The sequence below is a fragment of the Pelobates fuscus genome, chromosome 12 (assembly GCF_036172605.1).
Source record: "Pelobates fuscus isolate aPelFus1 chromosome 12, aPelFus1.pri, whole genome shotgun sequence".
NCBI lineage: Eukaryota > Metazoa > Chordata > Amphibia > Anura > Pelobatidae > Pelobates > Pelobates fuscus.
Window position 1 is genome coordinate 134,697,088 of NC_086328.1, and position 27,205 is coordinate 134,724,292.

Consider the following 27,205-nt stretch of genomic DNA (forward strand, 5'->3'; position numbering starts at 1 on the left):
GTAGACAAATTACAAGAGAAAAATAACAGGAAATAAAATACCCCAAAAAACTAATTTTCAGTACAGATAGTTTATATTTACAATAAGTAGTGGTCACATGTGGTATTGCAGAAAAATCTCTGTTCAGCAGCCGCAAAGGCATTAGCCCATTGGAACAATGGCCTCAATCACTTCCTATGCTTTGTAAGACTGCTTTTTTTTGTTCCACTTAATATATTTTTTATTTATTTATTTTTTAGGTTTGATGTTTGTCATTTTACCAGTTGCTACATTAGGAAAGTTTTGCAAGGTAATTGTTAAGTTAAGACCAACCTGAATATTGCCTTTAATTCCATCCAATTCCCGTGATGTTTTCGAAAGTTGTCGAAGAATACTGCTTCTTTCCATAAATACTTCTTTAAGCTGTTTTTCTAGATCTTCGTAGCCCTGTCTAACGGGGAAAAAAATCATGGGTCAGAAGGGTTGGCAATTGTGTACAACTGCAAGGTACAAGGAAATGTTAAGCTATATACAACATTACTTACACGGCTGTTTCTTGCCTCTAGTTTAAGCTAAAAGGTCGTATCAGCTGAAACAGTCAGACTCTACAACATGTGCAAGCTATAAAATATGCAAAGTCCAACCGGTATCCTATCTCCCAGTAATAATGCATCATTTATTGGGAGTGCGAAATAATAAATTATAAGCACATTTCAAAGAACTTGCCCCGTTAACTAGGTTCGGGGCATTGAGGGTAGAATTTAAGCTGCTTTCCTCACTCCTTAAGGCCACAGAAGTTATAACACAAACAATGAGAGATATAATGAGCAAAAACGCTGGAAGCAGAGGTCAGGATCCTGCTAGAAAATACTGAAAATATTCTTCATAAAAGACTGTAAATCTAAACAGGAAATAAAATGGCAATGTGGATGCACAGCTGTTGCCATCAATAAGCACAATTAGAGCTTTTATTAGAGACCAATTTATTTTCAAATTTCTCACTTTATTAAGATATACCCATTTTATGGATGTTTTATAAACCATAAAAAATAATGTTTCTTGTCTAAGACACCGTGCTGTCCCCTGTTTTGTGCATGGATTCTTATAATTCTTATATATATAAAATATATATATACATATGTATGAACTTCTCAAATCATAGTGTAAGTTTCTTGGACTTCACAATAACTGTCACCAATGGCATTCTTCATTCGTCTGTATATAGAAAACACACAGACAGGTACAGCTACCTCCACAATTCCAGCTTCCATCACAATCACACCAAACAAGGTATCATCTACAGCCAGGCTATCAGATATCACCACATTTGCTCTGACACAAAACACAGAGATCAACACCTGAGTATACTGTCAGAGTTATTTAGGCAAAAGGGCTACAAGGAAAGGATAAAATCTAAAAAAAAAGAATATGCCCAAAAAACACCATGGGAAAGGCTCCTACGATACAAAGAAAAGAAATTCAAAACAAAAATCCTTCTGGTAGTCACATACAACCCAAATCTAGAAGAAGTATGTACAATTATTAAAGAGCTACAGCTGTTAATTTCAGAGGACCCCACACTTAATGAATCATGATGTGAGACCCCATACTAGCATACAAGCAACCCCATAACCTGAGACAAAGATTGTTCCACAGCAAATTGACCACACAACAGGAGCTCACACAGAATGGCACTGTACAATGCTCACACAGAATGGCACTGTACGATGCTCACACAGAATGGCACTGTATGAAGCTCACACAGAATGGCACTGTATGAAGCTCACACAGAATGGCACTGTACGATGCTCATACAGAATGGCACTGTACGAAGCTCACACAGAATGGCACTGTATGAAGCTCACACAGAATGGCACTGTACGATGCTCACACAGAATGGCACTGTACGACGCTCATACAGAATGGCACTGTATGACGCTCATACAGAATGGCAATGTACGATGCTCACACAGAATGGCACTGTACGAAGCTCACACAGAATGGCACTATACGAAGCTCACACAGAATGGCACTGTACGAAGCTCACACAGAATGGCACTGTACGAAGCTCACACAGAATGGCACTGTACGATGCTCACACAGAATGGCACTGTACGATGCTCACACAGAATGGCATTGTACGAAGCTCACACAGAATGGCACTGTACAATGCTCATACAGAATAGCACTGTATGAAGCTCACACAGAATGGCACTGTACGACATTCATACAGAATGGCACTGTACGATGCTTACACAGAATGGCACTGTATGAAGCTCACACAGAATGGCACTGTACGATGCTCACACAGAATGGCACTGTATGAAGCTCACACAGAATGGCACTGTATGAAGCTCACACAGAATGGCACTGTACGATGCTCATACAGAATGGCACTGTACGAAGCTCACACAGAATGGCACTGTATGAAGCTCACACAGAATGGCACTGTACGATGCTCACACAGAATGGCACTGTACGACGCTCATACAGAATGGCACTGTATGACGCTCATACAGAATGGCAATGTACGATGCTCACACAGAATGGCACTGTACGAAGCTCACACAGAATGGCACTATACGAAGCTCACACAGAATGGCACTGTACGAAGCTCACACAGAATGGCACTGTACGAAGCTCACACAGAATGGCACTGTACGATGCTCACACAGAATGGCACTGTATGAAGCTCACACAGAATGGCACTGTATGAAGCTCACACAGAATGGCACTGTACGATGCTCACACAGAATGGCACTGTACGAAGCTCTTACAGAATGGCACTGTACGAAGCTCACACAGAATGGCACTGTTCGACGCTCACACAGAATGGCACTGTACGATGCTCACACAGAATGGCACTGTATGAAGCTCACACAGAATGGCACTGTATGAAGCTCACACAGAATGGCACTGTACGATACTCACACAGAATGGCATTGTACGATGCTCACACAGAATGGCACTGTACGAAGATCACACACAATGGCAATGTACGAAGCTCACACAGAATGGCACTGTATGAAGCTCACACAGAATGGCACTGTATGATGCTCACACAGAATGGCACTGTACGATGCTCATACAGAATGGCACTGTACGAAGCTCACACAGAATGGCACTGTAAGGCACTCACATAGAATGGCACTGTACGATGCTCATACAGAATGGCACTGTACGATGCTCACACAGAATGGCACTGTACGACGCTCACACAGAATGGCACTGTATGAAGCTCACACAGAATGGCACTGTATGATGCTCACACAGAATGGCACTGTACGAAGCTCACACAGAATGGCACTGTATGAAGCTCACACAGAATGGCACTGTATGATGCTCACACAGAATGGCACTGTACGAAGCTCACACAGAATGGCACTGTATGAAGCTCACACAGAATGGAACTGTATGAAGCTCACACAGAATGGCACTGTATGAAGCTCACACAGAATGGCACTGTACGACGCTCATACAGAATGGCACTGTACGAAGCTCACACAGAATGGCACTGTATGAAGCTCACACAGAATGGCACTGTATGAAGCTCACACAGAATGGCACTGTATGAAGCTCACACAGAATGGCACTGTACGGCGCTCATACAGAATGTCACTGTACGACGCTCATACAGAATGGCACTGTACGAAGCTCACACAGAATGGCACTGTACGAAGCTCACACAGAATGGCACTGTATGAAGCTCACACAGAATGGCACTGTATGAAGCTCACACAGAATGGCACTGTACAAAGCTCACACGGAATAGCACTGTATGATGCTCACACAGAATGGCACTGTATGAAGCTCACACAGAATGGCAATGTACGAAGCTCACACAGAATGGCACTGTATGAAGCTCACACAGAATGGCACTGTATGAAGCTCACACAGAATGGCACTGTACGATGCTCACACAGAATGGCACTGTACGGCACTCACACAGAATGGCACTGTAAGGCACTCACATAGAATGGCACTGTACGATGCTCATACAGAATGGCACTGTATGAAGCTCACACAGAATGGCACTGTATGAAGCTCACACAGAATGGCACTGTACGGCACTCACACAGAATGGCACTGTAAGGCACTCACATAGAATGGCACTGTACGATGCTCATACAGAATGGCACTGTATGAAGCTCACACAGAATGGCACTGTATGAAGCTCACACAGAATGGCACTGTACGACGCTCATACAGAATGGCACTGTACGACGCTCATACAGAATGGCACTGTACGACGCTCATACAGAATGGCACTGTATGAAGCTCACACAGAATGGCACTGTATGATGCTCACACAGAATGGCACTGTACGGCGCTCACACAGAATGGCACTGTACGATGCTCATACAGAATGGCACTGTACGATGCTCACACAAAATGGCACTGTACGATGCTCATACAGAATGGCACTGTATGAAGCTCACACAGAATGGCACTGTACGACGCTCATACAGAATGGCACTGTACGAAGCTGACACGGAATAGCACTGTATGATGCTCACACAGAATGGCACTGTACGAAGCTCACACAGAATGGCACTGTACGATGCTCACACAGAATGGCACTGTACGATGCTCACACAGAATGGCACTGTATGAAGCTCACACAGAATGGCACTGTACGATGCTCACACAGAATGGCACTGTACGATGCTCACACAGAATGGCACTGTACGATGCTCACACAGAATGGCACTGTACGAAGCTCACACAGAATGGCACTGTATGAAGCTCACACAGAATGGCACTGTACGACGCTCATACAGAATGGCACTGTACGACGCTCATACAGAATGGCACTGTACGACGCTCATACAGAATGGCACTGTACGAAGCTCACACAGAATGGCACTGTATGAAGCTCACACAGAATGGCACTGTATGAAGCTCACACAGAATGGCACTGTATGAAGCTCACACAGAATGGCACTTTTCGAAGCTCACACGGAATAGCACTGTATGATGCTCACACAGAATGGCACTGTACGAAGCTCACACAGAATGGCACTGTACGATGCTCACACAGAATGGCACTGTACGATGCTCACACAGAATGGCACTGTAAGGCACTCACATAGAATGGCACTGTATGATGCTCACACAGAATGGCACTGTACGATGCTCACACAGAATGGCATTGTACGAAGCTCACACAGAATGGCACTGTACAATGCTCATACAGAATAGCACTGTATGAAGCTCACACAGAATGGCACTGTACGACGTTCATACAGAATGGCACTGTACGATGCTTACACAGAATGGCACTGTATGAAGCTCACACAGAATGGCACTGTACGATGCTCACACAGAATGGCACTGTATGAAGCTCACACAGAATGGCACTGTATGAAGCTCACACAGAATGGCACTGTACGATGCTCACACAGAATGGCAAAACTGTGCCAACACATATGTGGCAATAACACAGCCTGACACAATAACAAATCCCACAGCATTAAGGGATCATATTCGTGCACATCTGCGAATATGGTGTACATGATACAGTGTACAGCGTGTGACAAAGCTTGCTACATTGGAGAAACTGGCCTTAAGCTGCTTCTCAGAATGAATCTATACAGACACTCAATCAAGAACCACAAGGAAAACGGATATTGTACCCCATGTTGGTCATCACTTCACCCAGACTGGGTCACTCAATCCAAAACCTCAGGATTAAAGTTCTTAAAGGGAATTTCAAAGACTCTCATGTACGAAAGACATTTGAGATGAAAATGATCACACATTTCAACACCAGAAATAAAGGACTTAATGTAGACTCTTGGCTTTCTCACACACTATAACACTTTATATAAACACACATCTTGATGTCTTATATAGTTATTTTTCAATATGCTCACTTCACCTGTATTTTATAAATTTTTATATATATATATATGTCTGATCCTGATGAAAGTCCCAGATGAGGACTGAAACGTTGATCGAATTATCAAATTTTTAATGGATTTTCAATAAAGTTTGAACTTTTAACTGCTACAAGACTGTGAGTGATAATTACTATCTATATAAATATATATATATATATATATATATATATATACAGCTTGCATTGTTCTGCTGTTTGCTTGTTTTTTTGTTTTTGTTTTTAAACCCTTCATGACGGGTGACGGACGAGGTCCGTCATCCTGGGGATACCCTTAACGACGGGTGACGAACCTTGTCCGTCACGCTGTAAAATTAACCCCAGATGGCCGTGATTGCAGCGATCGTGGGGTTAATGGTGCTCCGGTCTGCCTTTGTATTAGAGGCAGACCGGGAGCACCGGATCGGGCTGTCCCAGCACATGTGCTCGCTCTGACAGCATGTCAGAGCGAGCACATGTGCTGTGTATACTTACCTTCCGCCTCCCTGCACTTCTGGGTTCACTGTGAAGTGCAGGGAGACGGATCTTCACTGATCTTGTCCCTGTTAAAAAAATAAAAATAAAGTTAGTTTAAAATCCTACCCCCCTTTACCCCTTTTAATAAAAAAATTAACCCCTTCCCTGCCAATTGATCACTGACTACAGTGATCAATTGGCAGGGATTACATTTTACTGTCATCTGATTTTTTTTTTAACTAATACAATAAATTTAACCCTTGGGGGTTAAAAAAAGAATTAACCCTCAGGGGTTAAATTTAATTTATTAATTAATTTAAATATTTTAAAATTATATATTTAGCTAACTGGGGTGGAAGTTAGTGGGGAATTTGGGGATTTGGAGTTAGGCTAACTAGGGGTTAACGTTAAAAAAACACACAAACACACACACATATACCTTTCTAATGTTAAGTACAGTACAAGAATTGCTCTGAATATTTATAGAAAAAGTTGATTGCATCACAGTATAGAGTATAGAAACCTAGTTGTCAATTTCTTGATTTTGTTAGAACGAGTCATGTGACCTTGTGTTTTTATTATTTGGTTATTAATAAAATCTCAATAATATCTATAAAAACATGCAATTCATAGTGAATAAAAAGTAATAAAGAAAACTAAGGTACAGTCAAATTACTATTAAATTCCCAGAAAAGGTATATTATTGCCTTAATGGGCGATGTTGCCATATTTGTAGAGTCAGCTATTCTCATGGCAATTTAAAGCTCAGTCTATTCCAAGTCAAATGGAATTTCATCTCACAAAGACAAATATCTTGCCAGACAGCATACAAGGCTGGCGGGGAGGTAGAGCGTAAGTGCTCGCAGTGGCAACGGCTAGACCAGTGCCACGAGGAAAGGTCTACTTGGACCAAAGCCAGTGTACTGCACAAAGGACCGCACCCCAACTGCCGAGTAGCAGAGATACAAGTCAACTCAAAGTCAATTTTACAATTCAAGCCAAATTAGCCAATTTACAGACTTATTCTCTAAAGTGAGAACTCAAAATTCAAAAGTTATCTTGGTTTCAGTTTTGCTACTCGGACCTTAAATTTGAAAATAATTTGATATTCGCTTTGAATTCTCATTTTAGTGCATAGACATCTTAGAAAAAAATGTCCATTCTTTTCAAATATTGTTTACGGAAATAGATTTTTCAAACTGTTTTATGCATAACAATGTACATAAACGTATTTAATGGTACAAAGTAACACAGCATATGTCAATGTACACAATATTATATCAAACAAAACTAAATATATATGTAAAGCAACTGGTCGTTCAGTCTGGCTATTTTGTCTTTTCATTCGAAATTCACTTAAAAATGATAACTTTAGTAAAAAAAAAAAAACTGTCACTGTGTTAATCACATTTTCATAATCTCCTTTTTATGACAGGTAGTGTTTTACTACATTCTGTGATTATTGGTATTTTTTCGGTTAAAGCAGTGCTATCCATTAATATAGGAAGAACACAGGGATTTCTAAAAAAAAATATTATTCATTATTTCCGACATTCAGAATGCCATAAGTCATTTCTACTCTAAACTTTAAGATAGGACTAAACATTTATTAACTATATTTTTACTAATGGCATTGCTGACAAATATATATATGGCAACAGGGGTGTATTGTCCTTAATAAAATGAAGCTTTCTTTTCTAACTCGTAAAACTCAATGTGTCTGTAACTCCCTCCGGACTTTACACTGTAAAAATAATTGCTAAAAAGCAGACTGAATCGGCTGGGCAAAACTACTAAAATTGAAACACGGTCACTTTTGCAGAATTTAGACTCATTTTAAAGAATACAAATCTATAGTCTTATGTATTAAATAAAAATAGCAGGCATTATATGTCATTATTATTTAAAAGAACACTCCACAGTAAAATAAAAATAGTAAAAAAAAATCCGACTTAGTGAATATACCAATGGATTCTAACATGCTTTTAGTTATGCATGTCGTCATCAAATGTATAACTTAAAAGAGCTTAGAAAAGCTGTAGTTCTTGTGGCTGAAGCCTTTGCAACCCCTCCCCTCTTATCCTGGAAGCGATGTTCAGTCTCGTTCCGGAGAAATAACCAATCAGAGACTTTTCTCTAGCAAGCAGGCAGCTTGTCAATTTATGAACTAATGGAAGAACTCTGGCAATCGGATGCAGTGTTATCGTGGCAATATTCTGCTGGGAAACATTTGGTCTTAGGTCACAACATTCATGTGCATGTTACTGTTACATGTAGCACCTACCTAGAGTTTGTTGTAGACCACGTACACCCTTCATGGAAATGTCTGTCTGCTGCTCGCACCCTTACTGCAAATTCACGCCTGCAAGACTTCTCACAGGCGGCTCCTTTCCTTTGGAACAGCCTGCCTACCACTGTCAGACTCCTATTTTTCAATCCTTTAAAAAGTCCCTCAAAACCCATCTTTTCAGGATTGCTTATGGCCTCCAAGAGTAACCTCTATCTCTCAAACCTTCCTCTCGCTTTCCCCTAAAGGGCCACACTCCACTCTTATCTCCAGTTCTGCTACTTTCCCACCATGTCTATTTGCTGTCTCTCTCAATACCCTTCCTATTGTGTTTTTATACTCCACCTCCTCTAAACTGTAAGCTCGTTTGAGCAGGGTCCTCAACTACCTATTGTTCCTGTTACATTTTGTTATTGTCTCATTTGGTAAATTCCCCTTTTATTGTAAAGCGCTTCGGAATAAGTTGGCGCTATATAAATACGAATAATAATAATAAAAAATAATAATGGCAATGGAGGCAGTGATCTCTTTCAGCAGAATAATGCACCTTGTTTTACTGGAATGGTTTGAGGAACATGACAAAGAGTTCATAGTGTTGCCTTGGGCTCTATATTCCCCAGATCTTAATCCAACTGAGCATCTGTGGGGTGTGCTGGATCAATATATCTAATTCATGGAGTCCCCACAACTTTCTGGACTTAAGGAATCTGAAGCTAAAATCTTTGTCCCAGATACAACAGGACACATTCATAGGTCTTGTGGAACCCATGCCTTGATGCATCAGAGCTGGGGATCTACATGGTGGGGACCTAATACATGATATTAGACAGTTTTACTGTTGTGGCTGATCAGTGTATATATATTCAAAAGAGTGCAAACTGTGGATATGTTGATAAAGTACTAAGAAATACTCTAAGCGCAATAACCACTTCAGTGATTTAAGTGAAGTGGTGATGGTGCTTTTAGTCTGAATTTCAGTTTGAAACACTGCACATGAAGAGTTAAAGTCCTTTGTTGCAGGACGTGTTACTCAATCTCTGGCAGTATCATTAGCCAGATAGTTCCATAATGGCTAATGTAAACTGAAATGTGCATATTAGATGTCTATCACGAGCACAGATTGCATACTGGTGATAAAAAGCCAATGGTGGCACAACCCTCCATTCCCTGAGAGGGAATCACGACACAGAAGAAGGATCGGGCAATAGATCTTTGGCACAGGATGGAAATGTGAGTTTTTTTCTGCCTTTTTGTGTTTTATTAAAATGCTAGTTTAGGGTTGGAGTAACCCTTTAGCACATAAAAGTATGATAAAAGCAATGGTCTAAGACAGATACCAGGGTATATATGCCGTTTTTGTTCAGCTGTTGTGATTGCATGTTTTAAAACATATGACAGATTGCAAATATGTTGTCTCTTTAAAATATCAACTAACTGGCTTCATTACATTGTTTTACAATTTGGTAAATAATCTATTCAGACGTTCCTTGGCAAAGGGCCACGTTCATCAAACCAGTTATAACGAGCACCTGTTCTATTAGTTAAAATGTCACTATACACTTTAGCAATAACACTTGCTTTGTGTACACAATTTAATTGTTGAAAAATTGCATGAGCTTAATAAGATTTCTGACATTTCTTATACGTCATTTTTTTTTATTTTGTATTTTTTATTTTGAAGATATCAACGTGTACATTTATACAGTATATGTGGTTATGTTATTAACATAGTTATGCAATATATTTAGTAGTACAATATATTAGTTATGCAGTAATGTGGTTATGCATCATCTTTGTAGTACCATCTATCTAGCACTGCAATATGGCTAACACTGTGACTTGTGAAGTGCTGCCGTCTATGTAGATAATATATAACATATTTAGCGACTCTATAATACACTCATGGCAAGTAATGCGATATGTTTGAGAGTGCAGCATGGTTAGCGACGCTATATATATAGTAATACCATTTATGTACTTATGCAGTATCCACAGTGATAACATTTGTTAGGAATGCAAAGTGTAGTCAACGTGTACATTTATGCAGTATATACGGGTATGCATTATACATAGTTAGGCCATATATTCAGTAGTGTATTATCTTTAGCAATGTAGGACTATAGTTATGCCATATATTTAGTAATGCACCTTCTCCAGTTGTATATGAATATAGTAACTTAATAATATAGTTATGCAGTATGCATAGTGATGTAGGATATATAGTAATGCAGCCAGTATAATTATGCAATATCTCTGGCAACGCAGTACTTCTGGTAATGCAACAACTCTGGTAATGCAACAACTCTGGTAACGCAACGTCTCTGATAATGCAACATCTCTAGTGATGCGACATCTCTAGTGATGCGACATCTCTAACAATGTAATACCCCCAGTGATGTTACATGTAGTAAAGCTCTATTATGGTGGTGCCGTAATACAGTGGTGTAAAATATTTAGTAGCGCAATATATGTAGTGATGCATCGTATTTAGTAATGCAGCCTATACAGTCATGCAATATATTAGTAATGCAGTGTTTTTAGGTAGGCGCCTGGGTCTCTACGGGGTTGTCCATGAAGAGCGTCCGCTTGATAGGTGGGGCATCAGTTACTTGTCTTGTTTGTCGCTGTGTTGAATTTCAGGGTCAGTGGCCGATTTTTGGCGGGTCAACAGATTAAGTCAGTTTACCAAAGGAGGTCTCTATTAGTGTTAGCGTTCTTTCTGTCCTTCTTCTCAGATGGTCTTGGTTCTGCGGCTCTGTGTGCAGGAGTCAGCCTCTTTATCTTGAAGTTGGATTGCTTGCTCTGTGTGTGGTCAGTCTCACTGGGACTCTCCGGACTTTCGGGTCTCTTGGTGGGTGTGGGGGTTTCCCGTGCCGGGGGCAGACCCACCTTTTGCAGGAAGGGTTCCGGATCATCTTTGATGTCAGGATCATACTCTCTCCCTCTATTTATGTTAGGAGTGTACCCTCCACTCCCCAGCGGAATCTTATTCCTGAGTCTCGCAGTTTTTTGGCTATAGGTGCCAGCTTTCTTTTCTCCGTGAGAACGGTGAATGGTATGTCAGGCAATATAGCCACTTTATGTCCTCCATTAATGACTACCCCCATTTCTCGGGAACGTGCCATTATAGCTGACCTTATAGTGATATCTAGGGTCACCATGATGACGTCCCTGGGTGCTCCACTTGGGGCTGCCGCCGATTTCCGCACCCGGAATGCTGAGGAGAACCGCTGCCTGTCTTCACTTCCCTTTACGCCCATGTGCGCTATCAGCTTGTGGGCATAGGGCAGGAGCTGCTCATCGGTCACTGACTCAGGGACCCCTCGGAGACGGAGGTTTTTCCACCGGTGCCTTGCCTCAATTGTGGTCACTGATCGTCTCAGTTGTTGCACTTGAGAGGTGAGTTTTTCTAGGTGGGTGTCCCTGGCCGTTGTGGTTCATTTCTCTGGCTGTCTCACGGCTTTCCATTGCCTGGACTCTTTGGTGCAACTCCCCTACCCCAGCCTGGACTTGCTTGAGGTCTGCTCCCCATATTTTCCTAATTTCTGTGAGGAGTCTGTTTATGTCCCCTTTTGTGGAGGGTGTCTCGTCTTCCTCCATTTCAGAAAGGCAGGACGGTGTTTCTGACTGGGGGGAGGGTGTGAGTTCCTCTTCGCCCTGTCAGGCCTCAGATTCCGCGTGTGTGCAGCGCGAGTCCGGCGCCATCTTTATGGCCTGTGAGTTTGTCGGCCGCTCAAATAAGGTTCTAATATCTGGCTGATGGATACCTGCCGGTCCTTGAGCCTTCCTATTTTTCGCCCCATTATCTCTATAGCGGGGATGTCTGCGTTTTGGGGTTCAATCTCTGCTTTTTGTGGCTGTTAATGTAGATAGTTTCTCAGGCCTGAGCGGAGCTCTGCAGTGAGACTTCCACTCGGTATCGCTGTTAGCCACGACCCCCCTATACGTCTTTTTTTTAAAGAAATCATAACCTTTTAGTAACTCTCACTAATTCCTCTGTGAGAGATAATCTGATTCACATGCAGTTAATGGATGCAATCCTTGTTTGGTCGAGTGATACTGATTTAAAATGAAAATGAACATTGTGAGAACGACAAAAGAAGTTCCATTAGAATGTTTGAGGCTCCAGTTGATGATCTGTGATCAGTGTTGCTAAATGGTAATTTAAAAAAATAACAAAGATTTTTAAAATAAAACAAATAACAGTAGTAGAGGGGTATCCATATAAACACAGTCCTTGCTGCCATCAAGGATACACATCAAGGGCCTCCAAAAATCATGAGGACTGTTGAACTACCAAATGTGCGTTGGATCCAGATAAATAAAATAACACAAAAGATGGATAAACATAACGTACCAATATATCTCTGCAATATACAGCGAAGAGAATGGTTTCCCAATATTTTAGTAGCTTAAAAATTCTCCCTGAGGAAGTCCTATGGATTAAACCAGTTGGAGGAGGTGAGGAAGACGATGGACAACTGACTCTAGAACCTTTTCAGATTGCCTCACTTGAGAATGCTAAGAGGGAGGATTTGAATTAGATTGCAACTCGTGTGGGGTCGGGACCTGCTTCAGTGGGATCGGGACCTTCTTCAGTGTGATGACATAATGCAATTAGTTCCTGTTCTAACCCAGGGGCCAAATGAGACCATTTGAGTTTTTCTAGCACATAACTATGCCCTACATGTTTGTAAGTTGCTCTTGTTATGGTATTTAGAGCCACTACCTATACCTGTACCTGTACCTATACGTTATTAAACTCTAGAATAGACATTGTAGTTATGTATTGTTGTATTATTTCATCTACCTTTTGAGGTTAAATGACATGACATTTTAAAGTTTATATTTTTAGCATTCTTTATGCATTCTATAATATGCAGGTGTTTGGTTATTTAGAAGCATTGAACATTTTAATTTCATTTTATTTTTGCAAACTACCTCCATAAAACTTGCTCTATACCATTTTATTGTTCATATTTTGACAGTTCATGTCAGTACTGGATGATGTATTTATATGTGTGTGTGTATTCATATATATAGCTTTTTCCACTAGTAAATGCACATCTCTGTTTTATCACTGCAGGGAGTCAATGTTACTGTATTGAATAACCTCCGTGGAGCAAACAACTAAGAAACTAATTTTAAAGTGAATAATGTAATGTACTTTCACACATTTGTTTATTTTCCAGAGGAGAAAAAGGTTGTCATGTCAATTCTGTTTTAAGAAAACTCACGTTCCAGTTGCTGAGTAGTAGCTTCCAAAACAAGTTATACCACGAAACTTTTTAGAAATTGTCTTCTGCCCTTTTCTTGAATGTATCACAATTCTAGACAATCCAGGACTTACTACATCTTGGGCTGATTAGACATCCAAGATCATAATATTTCATAAAACGTATTGTACAAGCCTTGCTTGAAGGTGGTCTGCACCTTTTGTGATTGCAGCAAAAAATGCCAAACTCTAATGACTTCTTATGAATCAGATTACTAATTGGAGAACTATGCGATAAAGCCCAGAAGGATGCTAAATACATTCATAAATGACCAAGAAGATCCATCATTCCATAATTTGCAACATAGTTTTCTAAAAGTCAGCGAATAATGAATAGACTGCATAGTCAGCCTGAGATTTTAGTTTCACAAACATACTCAAGATACCAATGATTTAGTTAGCAGGCCCGATGTTGGATTTTAAGACCACAGGGGAAATTGAAAATCATTTTTTCCATTGAATTTCAGTGAAAAAGTTACAGAATCCAATTCAGCAAAGTATTCTTCTGTAAATTTCATTAACAGGATTGAAATAAAAAAATAAAAATGAAATGCAAAATGATAGTTTAATCATTTGGGGGACAATGTCCTATACAATATATTAACATTGCCATTCTGGTTTCTGTTTAGATCCTTTAATGTACAATGTTGTAATTTATTTGATATTCTAACACAATCAAAGGACGTACATGAAGCAACGTAAAATAAAACTGCTTCATCATGTACTATCTGGTAATTGTCAAAATGTGGCAAAAGGCAGAGATTACCCATCACATACCGCCATTTCCCATCAGTAGTCAGTCACAATGGCTAATAGGAGAAGGCTCTCACACAATGTGCAATGGATTCTATGGACCCATATTGCATAAGCACAAGACTACCTATAGAAGATCCTATGGTCTTGTGTGATCTTACATAGACTTGGTTAAGTACTCTTGCACATGCACAAGAATGGTCAATTGAAGAGGCTCCCCGGCAAGTAAAAGTACCAGATGATAAAGATGTTAATGCACTGATGACAATTTGTCAACTAAGTATATCTATCTACCTACTATACCCACTAATGTCACCATACAAGTGGATATGTAGCCTTCGGAGTTGTTTTCAAAAATGCACTTTAAACATAAACAATTACAGTTAAACTAAAATAGAATTACCTTTCTGATAAATAACAGTCTGCTATATTGTACAATTAAATAAGAAGATACCATATCCTCATTCATTACCATACTGTATCTCTCGAATGCATCACTTTGCTCATGAGCAGAATGTAACATTATACCATTAAAGTGACTCATTCTGAGAAAACAATATATCAAGTAAATGTCTTGGACACCTATACCACTGTTGCATATTTTACATTTGTATTTGTATTCTAAGACTTTTCTTTTAAAATACGTTAGTAAGCAATGAAAATGAAGTAATTAAACTGTAAGGGTGATGGGTTAATCAGCAATTTATGCTAATTATTTGATGCTAGAAAAGCAGGCCATTAGTAGCTAGTCAGATGTACGTGTACTGAAATTGTATAACGATGTAAATACAAAATTCTGTGTTTTTGTTTAAATTTGTATTATTGTTTTGGTTTATATATGCAAAACTATGCCTAAATGATATACTTAAAGGGAGACTCCTGACTCCTAAAGCGCTCTACGTGTGAAGTGTACAAAAAGTGCGTATTTCAACAGAAAATGGTACTTTCGTAAATAAACCTTGATAAATCCGTGTCTGTCAATCAGACAAAAAAACAAAACAGGTGTTCGGGCCCTCACTGGTTATTCTGATGCAGATTTTATGGGAAACATAAAGGCAAGATTTCAACAGAGTCTAGACAGCAAAGATCGAGAACTTTTACAAACTGTTTGAACTCTACCCCCAATGAACAACACTATAAGTAAAAGCATACATGTTTTCATTGGGGGTACAGCTACTAAACAGTAACTATTCATTTATTCTGTGTTAGGTCGGTGTTCCTTTAGTAAGATAGAATTCACAAATTTACCAATTTTGAAGTGTATTATAATTCTTTTACTTTGAATAAAAGATTCTACTGCATGTGTTTCTGATAATTGAGGAATGGGAATGGGAATGTCCCTTTAATGCTGGGGTCTCACCGAGCTAATCATTTAATTTATTTTTCTCTTTCATCGGTTTGTTGTCTTAGTTATTGTTATAGTGCTGAAAGCTTTCATTTTAATTCTGACGTGTGTTCGTGTTGTGCTGGCTGGTGACACTCAGATAGGGGGAACTTGCATATTGTTCTACTTCCATCTTTACGCCCAACATTTACATTTTGTTACATCATTTTATTTTGACTGCAAAGTCGAATTTGAGTTTGTATTGTCTCCAATGAAGTGGTCGTGCTCCAGTAAGAGGGATTTATTATTAAATCATATATTGAGATATAAATATGAACAAATTGTAAAGCAACACCCACTATTGTTCTTTGCACTTATTAAAGGTATCAGCCATTTTTTAGGTGATTGTATGTATGTTGTACGAAATATTTATTTTTACGCGAAATAGCAGCTCAATCAGAAGCAGGGAGTTAAAACCTTATTTCTGCAGGAAGCCATATCTAGATCACAGCGTACTAGTGCCCCCAAAACATGTGCTTTTATAGGACAGCAATACTTGGCTTTATAAAATGTGGCTTTTCATTGTGCATGTTGTTATCAGGGGAAATAAGCAAACTGGTTATAAGGAGAGCACTTATTCCAATAAAATGGGTCACATGTATAATGCTTGCACTTCTTCTTCTAAAATACTATAACCCACATTGTAATCATAAAATATGTAAACTATAACTATGCCAATGGGTATATATATACTTTTCCTTTTCTATATATATATATATAGATGTAAAGTAGTATATATAGCTATATAGATAGATGTAAAGGGGTATATATATATATAATAGATAGATGTAAAGGGGTTTATATAGCTATATAGATAGATATAAAGGGGTATATATATATATATAGATATAGATAGATAGATAGATAGATGTAAAGGGGTATATATATAGATAGATAGATAGATAGATAGATAGATGTAAAGGGGTATATATAGATAGATAGATAGATAGATAGATAGATAGATAGATAGATAGATAGATAGATAGATGTAAAGGGGTATATATAGCTATATAGATAGATGTAAAGGGGTATATATATATCTATAGATAGATGTAAAGGGGTATATCTTTTGTATATGTGATTTATTTGCTTCCTACGCTGTCTCTAACACAGGGAACATAGTCTCTCGGTGAACACTATTCCTACATATAAATCCTGAATACTTTGTAATCAGAAAGATAGCTTCCAATTCATTCACATATTTTATTGTCTTTCTTGTTATATTGCCAAAATGAACTTTTATAGAGAGCAGATAAATTGTCTGACTACAGCAAATCCACATTTGTCACATTTTATGTGCACAGCAAAATAATAGCATTTATATTATATGCCACCGCAACATTAATATATAACAGTTTGTCCTTTGTGAGCAATTCATCTAAACCCAGTTTAAAGAGAAAATGAAAGCATGCAAGGATAATTTGATATTTTTTCTAAGAGGAATTTAAAAAATATGCAAATATGGCTTAAACCAGTAAATACACAGACGATGAAGATGAATATTGCATTCAGTTCCCGGTTCCTTGGAACCGTCATGATGTAGCGACTGCAAATGTTTGGTACCCCAAGTGCCACAGACTATTGTTCTCGACAATTCCAAGAAAACATTTATATGGTCAAGCATCATGGGAATTAATGTCCACAGTAACTGATTTGCAAAGGATTCTCAAGGAATGCATTCAAATGTTGTGGATAACAAGAGTGGAATACAAATGGCATGTCATTCCCACCACAAGAAGATTAGTAGTCTTAAATCAACTCACTGTGTATGTGCATCTCATTTGGTAATACGTATACACACACAAATCACAATTCTAAAATAAGTACTCCAATCCGAAAGAGTGTTGTATCAGGTATAATAATTTGGGGGCATTCTATGGGACAAATAAACAATACTGTCTTGTTACAAGGACAAATAACAAACAGGAATTATCTATCAAGATACTTAGGTTTTCTATATTGCATGAAACAGCAAAATCTAATTGAGAAGCAAGAAAGGAATAGAAATATGGTTTGCTCGTCCTGTGTTCCATCTTCTTTAGCTCAACTGCAGAACTGGCTTTCACATGAACAGATCTAGTTCTTCTGGTCTTTGATCAGGGACGCCAAAGGTTCAAAGTGCATAGTGCAACGAGAAACTGAATTTTTAAGGTAACAGACACGGATGCCTTGACAAGCGGGATTTGTTTCCCAGTGTCATGGACAATAATGCCTTGACAATCAGAGGAACCTTGACTGTGTCTTGCTCCCCATTTCTCTAATCCCAAGAGAGAAAATGACCAAGGAGGACCTTCCTGTCATTGTGACTCTTATTTATTGTCCACAAGTCCACCAAGGAACATTTAAATGAGTCCAAATTCACAAAAGCAGATTGACTATTTTGAACAATTCTGGAGTTTTTAGTGTGAGAACATCTGGTCCTATATCTATGGCCATACGGTTCTTTATCCAGTCTCGAGACCTCTCACAGTCTTTAGGAGTTTCCATTTCTAACAACTATATATATATTTCACCCGCCTTTTATATTCTGTAAAGTACTTGCTCTAGATCATTCAATGACAGATATCAGCACCTCAGTTTATATTATAACAACATTCCCTGAGGGTTAAAATAATAATATCCTTCATCATTTTTTAAAGTATAAAACCAACTGATTTTGGTAATCATTCAATGGTATTTTATTACTCAGAAATCATGGATTGCAGCTAGAACTTGAAGACAAAGTTTGAACACCTGTAACAAAAAATTATTTTACTTGTAACCGAGGTATAATACCAGTGAATTCATAATGGATTCATAAGGACTTTTTCTACAAAATAAAAGATATATGTATTAAAGGACCACTACAATGTCAAGAAAAACAAACTTGTTTTCCTGACACTATATAATCCTTAGGTCCCCCCCACCCTCAGGTCCCCCTACCCACTGGGCTGAAAAACCCCTTCAGCCACTTACCTTAATCCAGCGCCGGGATCCCTCGGCGCTGGTGACCTCTCCTCCCCCTCCGACGTCAGCTCCCGAGTGGAGCCAAATGCGCATGCACGGCCAGTGCCTCGCGTGCATTAAAAACGCCCATAGGAAAGCATTTCTCAATGCTTTCCTATGGAAGTTCTGCAGGTTGAATGCGATTTTTGCATTGAGCGTCAGGGAAGCGCCTCTAGCGGCTGTCAGGAAGACAGCCACTAGAGGCTGGATTAACCCTGCAATGTAAACACAGCAGTGTCTCTGAAACTGATATGTTTACATCTGAAGGGTTAAAACCTGGGTGATCTGGCACCCAGACCACTTCATTGAGCTGAAGTGGTCCGGGTGACTATAGTGGTCCTTTAACCCCTTAAGGACGCATGACATGTGTGACATGTCATGATTCCCTTTTATTCCAGAAGTTTGGTCCTTGAGTGGTTAAGGATAGAAGAGGGACTTATTGTTACATGCCATGTTGTATGAATCACGCGATATGCTTCGGGTTGCGCAGTACAGAATCAGTGAAATGGCACTAATTGAAATGCTTGCAACGTTTCTGCTGAGAAGCCTAAATTTATGATCAAAATGAGAAAAAAAAATAAAAAATTTTAGCTGGACAAGTTGTAAGATACAAAATGTCACTTTGTAATAGCCTGAGCCAGGACATGAATTTATATTAATGAAGGTGAAAAGCACTAGCGTTTGGTTATGTGCCAATTTGAGGAGGTCATTTGGAACGTTGAAGCAGTGATTGTTTGGTTTCTGTGTTGAAGCTATTGATCTGTGTTCTGTATAAATTCAGATGCCATCTAATGTCACAACATGGATATTGGTTTTGAATTGTTTTATACATGGCACAGCTGCTACTATTGCAAAACTGTCCAACTGAATTAACTTTCTAAACATCTACAATATCTAATTTTTGACAGGATGGTTTGAACTAAAGAGCAGATTCCCCAGACACATCGCTCTCTCATAGAATTTAAATGCTATTTTCTTTTTTAAATTGTTGCAAACTGGGTTTTCAGTTCACTCTATGCTGCATGCAGTAAAGTCAGGGTGGCCAAGAGGAAGATCCAATGGCGGTTGCAGACCTACAAGTCTCATTTTGCTTTACTAGCAGTAAAACCAGCAAAGCATTATGGGAGTTTGGGAGTTGTTGTTGTTATGTAGCCGTTGAGGTTCTGCTTTGTTGTGTTTGTTCTCTACTAAATTTCCCATCATCCGAGAAGCTGAAGGATTGCTTGTTTTATAATACATAACTCCAAATAATTTTTGGAAATGTAATTGCCATTGGCTCATTTATATATATGCCAAGTTACTCTATGGATGCACGAATTGTTAACTATTACAGGTAGAGGGCTATTAGTTGCCTTAGTCCAATGGCATATGAAACATTTTTAACATGTCTTAACAATGCTTTTGTCTCAATTTCAGTCCAATTTCTTAACTGGCTAAAATGTTACGCTCAAATAATGGAAAATGCTGAGATTTGTACTTAAAGAGACACTCCACTGACCAAATCTATGTACATATATAATCACTGTTTAGTAGATATACTTGCAATGAAAATATGCATGCCTTTTATTGTGTTTTTTTTTTTTTTTAAATTGATATATCAAATACAGCTAGCAAAACCTGCAAATCTCTTGTCTAAAGCTTTGCAACTCCTGCCCTTCTAACACAGCCAAGACTGTCGGGGCAGCTCAATGAGAAGTCTTCAAAAGACAGGTGATCTGAGCAATTGCTGCTTCTTGAGATTAGCTTCACTGAACTAACCAAACCAGGAAGTAACTGGACCGTGTGTCTGATTGACAGTCAGGGGGGTGTAACAAGGTTAATCTATAAAAGTTTCTATTGAATTCTCCAACTTTTGCAAAATAATTAAAAGAGGACACACTTAAAGCACTTCAGCAAGCTAAAGATCTTTAGATGTCTAAAGCCTACCTATAAAAAAAAGACAAATAAAAGAAAAGTTATATCTAATAACTCCTACACATATCACTTATCATACTACTCTTTGCTTTGTATAGGTGGGAAAATATTTAATCTCAACAAGATCAGAATTTTGACACGAGTGATGTTTACATAACCTATACCTGGTCAAACTGCGGCCTTTGAAATGTCACAGGACTACAAATCCCATAGTTCTCTGCCTTCAAAATAATAACAGAGACTTGTGGGACAGTTAGGCACTACTTATGTACATTTTGATAAATGCAAAGGATTGGCCTGCAGTTGTGGGAGGGGCATGTTACCCTATTTAAGCCCCCTACTCCCCTTCCTCCACTCCCTCTATCTATACTTTTCATTACACATCATGGGTGTGCCTTCTTTTATTACAGGCCTACCGCAATGTCGGTTCCGCACACCTCAACCGACTTATCTCTCCCTATACTATGCTACTCTTTGTACGCTTCCTATACGGCCTTATTTACCCCTCACACAACTATGCATAGATAGTAACATGTCAGCATGTTAAACTCAAAGGGACATGCATCAATTCTTTAGCTTTGAATTAGACAGTTTTCTCACTCTATAGAATGAAGAAAGCTAGGAAATAGTATTTGTTGTTGTATATTTACCAGTTTTTTCTTTCTTATGCTCCCCACATCCACTCCATCTAACCAATCAGTATCATATCCCTAGGAATGCTGGAAAAGTGCATTGGGCATGCATGGCAGATTTACACATGTAAAATTGGAAGATCTATTCACGTTGCAACATCCTGACAGGGGGAGAAGAGAGAGAGTCTGATCGGTGTGATCATGCAGAGCAGGCTCTGGTGTCAGGTTTCTCTCTCCTGCTGCTGGACAATAATGCCCTGTTTCTATCATTAATGGATTGGTCTGAAACTGATATGGGTGGATAAGAGGAAGGGTGGGGGGGGGGGGGGGGGGAGTATAGAGAAACTCCCCCAGCTGGGAGGCATGCCCAATAATGCTATCAGATCAAGTTTAACCCCTTAAGGACCAAACTTCTGGAATAAAAGGGAATCATGACATGTCACACATGTCATGTGTCCTTAAGGGGTTAAGGGGTTGAAGTTTACAAATGTTAATTCCGTATTTTTCAAAGTTTTTTCTTTTATTGTTTGGTTTTTCTTTTTCTTGCTGGTTTAAAAAACTGGTTTAAAAAAAATATATTTTGTCTAGTGAAGCATAACAAAATGTAGTTGTACATAACAGTGATTACTTCTTTTCCCCTCTGAGTGTTGAAGAATCCAAATATAGAATGCACTCACTTACTGGAAGAACTTGACAGGTCCTAGTTACACTAACGTGTTTTGCTATTAGTCATTCACTAATAAAGATGTCACATAGACAGTTATTGAAAATATTTAATGCTTCCAGCCGAGACCCTGGCTAAAACCTTTACCCATGCAAATGTATAGAAAAAAAAACATTATAACTTTGGTCCAATATGAAGAAAAGTTATGTTAAAGACCGTGAGTGATTGAATGTGCATTTTCTTTTAGTGCGTCAAGTAACAAGCAATCAACGTGCAACTGACGTACAGCAGTTCAGAGAACATTTATTCTGTTTTTGGGTGGTTAAATCAGTCTGATATTACTGTGCTAATATGGGAATGTAAAAAACTTCAGACTTAAAAATTAGAATTTTCTGATTTATTCCCCATTGGTCATTAACTCATTTGCAGTGGTTTTATAACCAAAGTGGAAACCAGGGATGAGTTTTCCATTGAATTGGAAGTGTAATCCATACTTCCCAACAGGAGAGGAATAAAACTGCCAGATCTGGGACTGTTGGGGGGTATGGTAATGCAGTGGAGAAAAGGTACAACAGGAAAAATGGATCTTTCCTGTGATTCTGCTTTATCTCTTGTTAGCCACAGTAATGAAGAGCAAGGTGATCGAGGTCTCGCTCCAAACTGCCTTGTTTTGTTTACCAAGAATAACTATGTACTCTGAATTCTCTGAAAATGGTTTTCTGAGCCCTTGGGGTGCCATAGAGGAAGAAGGAACCTGTGGTTTGTTTCTTCTTTAGAAAATAAAAAAACAGATGTCACTAGGACACATTTGTAACTGAGTCCTCCCTTTAATGTAGTCCTAGTCTTTGTGTTGGCCCAAAGTATTCCGTAACAGTATAGAACTGGTAGTATGTATGAAAATACCCCTATAACACCCAAAAAAGTGCCACACAAAGATAAATCAATAGTAAACTTTGCTTTGGTATGCAGCTTCCCACGATCACAGGAATACTTCACAGGTGGTTCAGAGGGGCGTTCCCCAAATGTGTCTAATGTTATTGGTACAAAGATGGCTCCGGCGAGCGGTCACAACGCAGGATATCTGATACAGCTGGAGGAAGTAAGACGTGTTCAATGAACAGATAGAGACTGGCTTGTGGCAATTAAAGATCGAAGAACATTGGACACATTTGGGGAACCTCCACCAGTGAAATATTAACCCAACTTAAGAGGGGGAGAAAGAGGGATGGGTAGGTTGATAAATTTTCGCATTCTGGTTATTTATTATTTTAAATCGTTTTATGGTCCCTGTTTGTTTTTTATGTTTTAGGTATACAACTGTATCCCACGGATTCTGATACACTTTGTCTTATTCCCTAACACTTCCAATGGTTGGTGTCATCACTTTCATCAGCCGTATTGGGGTATTAAGCATTTTATAAAAAGGCAGCAGGCCGGTCTGTCCATAGGACCCTGTGGGGCCATATCTCCGCGGGTACATTAGCTGGGGCAACATTTTGCAACCACTGTACACTTTAACACAAGGCCCAACCTGGTCTGGTGCATGGGGTGCACCACACCCAGTTGCTTGAAAAAGGGGGTGCCCAAAGCGGTGCTTATTCAGTAAGGCAGAGTAGGCAGCTGCTTACCTGGATACACAATGTCTAGACCATGACACATTGTTCGGTCCCTCCCAGACAAAAGGAATTCACAGAGAGCATCTTTTGAAATCATTATTTAATAAGGGGAAATTGTGTGCCACCCCATTATTTGTTAGGCTAATTAGATCTTTTTTGTGGGCGATTTAGTTGGCCATGAAAGAGCTCAAGAAATCAGAAGCTGCCGAGTTCTTTTTCTTCAATGTTGGTCTTTTGCAAGCTAGTTAGCACACCACGGACACTGTGGTATGTCCCCTGCATGCAAATTAATCAGCAGGTGCTGAGACTACTAATGTACAATACAATTTGTTTTGAGATGTAAGAAAGCAAGCTCAGCACATGCTGATAAACACAAATGGAAGAGCATCAAATCAGGTGAGAAATTACTTGGACCAAATAAATCTCGATTCATTTCTCCAACCAGTTAGCCAAATTCTTAGTGGAGACTGTAGATCCAAGACGGTAGTGATTTCTGCCTACTTATTGTACAGGAAGCATTTTTCTGTGGAGGTAATATGTAAATTGTGGCCACAATGCAGACAGAACTCTGGTCCTCCGAGGTCTATGCAGCAGTGATAATGTTTTTCTGAAAGCTGCAGTTATTACCGTGATATGAAGTTAAAATCCCCGTGACCTTATCTACTGCTGTTACTTTACCTGCCCTGTAATAGCAGGTGTAACAAGCTAAGTACTCCTTTTGGTATTGTATAAAGAAAATCCTTCAATATAAATAAACTAGCGTTACTCATTTTGTTTACATTTATGATTCTCATGCACAGTTTGGTAGCTGCTTATACATTAAAACATCCAGAAAGGAATATTAAGGTGAGTTATTTTCGATTAATAAATTTAATCCCCTCTCTACCAGGAGATTTGCAAAAAAAAATAAAAAAAAATATGTAAATAAATAAAACTTTCAAAGCTTTCAATTACAGAATAATAAATAACAAAGTGAAAGATCAGAGAACAATAGATTTTAAATATGTTTATTGATGTAATTGTTTGCTAATGTTTTTGCACTCCTAGTATCTGTTATAGTCTTGTAATCTCACAAGCAGCTATCAAGCAAGTTGTAGTTATCTTACAATTCCCCATCTCCTTCGTATGTTGTTTTGTTGTCTTATGTATATTGAACCTGCAATATATGGTACATTGTGCCATATATTCATATATCACCCAATTTTTTGATAGGTTGTTAAGTTAACACTGTAAAAAAAAAAAAAAAAAAAAACTGTAGTTTTGCCCCAAAAATATATTAACATGCCAATTGTGTTGCTATTCTACCTTCACATTGACACATATATTGACATTGTGTCATATTACCTCCATATATATTGCCCCATTTGGAACTATAACAACCCGCATCCCCCCCCTCAGATTGCCTTATAACATATCATAGTATGTCCAAATGGTCCACATGTTGCTATATTTATACCATCCCCCCCCAACCCCATCCCACCCAACCCACATACACAGACAGTGCGTACTGCTAGTCAGATGTTTCTGCCTACATGCCCATATTTAATTTGCATGGTTGCCAATTCCATATACAATGCTGTATTTTGAAAGCACACCACAAAATGTCTGTATGCCGTACCTCCCAACATTTCAATGGACAAAGAACGGTACTTTCATTTTCAGGAGTTTGAGTGGAGGTGTGACCAGTGGAGGGGCTGTTCTGAGACATTTTAGGTGATTTATTAATAATAATAATTTACTGGGAGTATTATTGCTGTGGAGCTCTGTTATACACAGACACATTACTGGGAGTATTATTGCTGTGGAGCTCTGTTATACACTCAGACACATTACTGGGAGTATTATTGCTGTGGGGCTCTGTTATACACAGACACATTACTGGGAGTATTATTGCTGTGGAGCTCTGTTATACACTCAGACACATTACTGGGGGTATTATTACTGTGGAGCTCTGTTATACACCCATTCACATTACTGGGAGTATTATTGCTGTGGAACTCTGTTATACACTCAGACACATTACTGGGAGTATTAATGCTGTGGAGCTCTGTTATACACTCAGACACATTACTGGGAGTATTATTGCTGTGGAGCTCTGTTATACACTCAGACACATTACTGGGAGTATTATTGCTGTGGGGCTCTGTTATACACAGACACATTACTGGGAGTATTAATGCTGTGGAGCTCTGTTATACACTCAGACACATTACTGGGAGTATTATTGCTGTGGAGCTCTGTTATACACTCAGACACATTACTGGGGGTATTATTGCTATGGGGTTCTGTTATACACTCAGACACATTACTGGGAGTATTATTACTCTGGAGCTCTGTTGTACACTCAGACACATTACTGGGAATATTATTGCTGTGGAGCTCTGTTATACACTCAGACACATTACTGGGAGTATTATTGCTGTGGAGCTCTGTTATACACTCAGACACATTACTGGGAGTATTATTACTCTGGAGCTCTGTTGTACACTCAGACACATTACTGGGAATATTATTGCTGTGGAGCTCTGTTATACACTCAGACACATTACTGGGAGTAGTATTGCTGTGGAGCTCTGTTATACACTCAGACACATTACTGGGGGTATTATTGCTGTGGGGCTCTGTTATACACTCAGATACATTACTGGGGGTATTATTGCTATGGAGCTCTGTTATACATTCAGACACACCAACAATATGGATCTCTTGGAAAAGAGCAACATTAGGATAGAAAATAGGGACAGAGGGATTCGGGGCCAAAACATACCTGGACTGTCCTTCCTAAAGATGGACAATTGAGAGTTATCAAGAAATGAAAACAGGTGAAAATGTCCTCTTATTATTATTATTTAGTCCTCACAGTAGACCAACCATGATGTGTCAAGTAAGATATCACTCTATGCTCCTATCATCCCACTCTTATATTCTGTGAGTTATATTTCTGGGGAAGGAAAAAATACCATGCATTGCTGAGCATGCAACATTGTGTTTGGTCATTGACCACTTTAAACTAGTTTAATACAATAATTAATCCTTGGTGTATATGAAATGTGACAAGATGTTTGTGTATACCCCAAAAGTATAGTATTGTGACAGCAGCCTTGGATAAGATATCATTAGAAAAGGATTATTATATTTATAGCTGTATCCAGACATGCTGTGAATACACACCTATTAGCACAGATTGTGATGTGACAGATGGAAATATCGGTGATGAAGCAACAGTAGTGGCTATTATAGAGTGTTTGGAAGCGCAGTACATGGCAGGAACATCCACCTAATTCTCCATTCTTACAATCATTAAAATGTTTCTGGAATCAAAAATAAAATGTAATCCAGACTCTTGTAAACATACTTTCTT

At 38.9% G+C, this 27,205-nt stretch overlaps 1 protein-coding gene across 1 annotated transcript in view; it reads right to left on the bottom strand.

Moving 5' to 3' along the window:
* Window positions 1-27,205, bottom strand: part of LUZP2 (leucine zipper protein 2) — a 480,236-nt gene that overhangs the window by 250,669 nt on the left and 202,362 nt on the right. Inside the window, exon 2 of the mRNA XM_063438820.1 lies at window positions 313-430. Coding sequence (XP_063294890.1) covers window positions 313-430 — 118 coding nt within the window. The remainder of the gene's footprint in view (window positions 1-312; window positions 431-27,205) is intronic.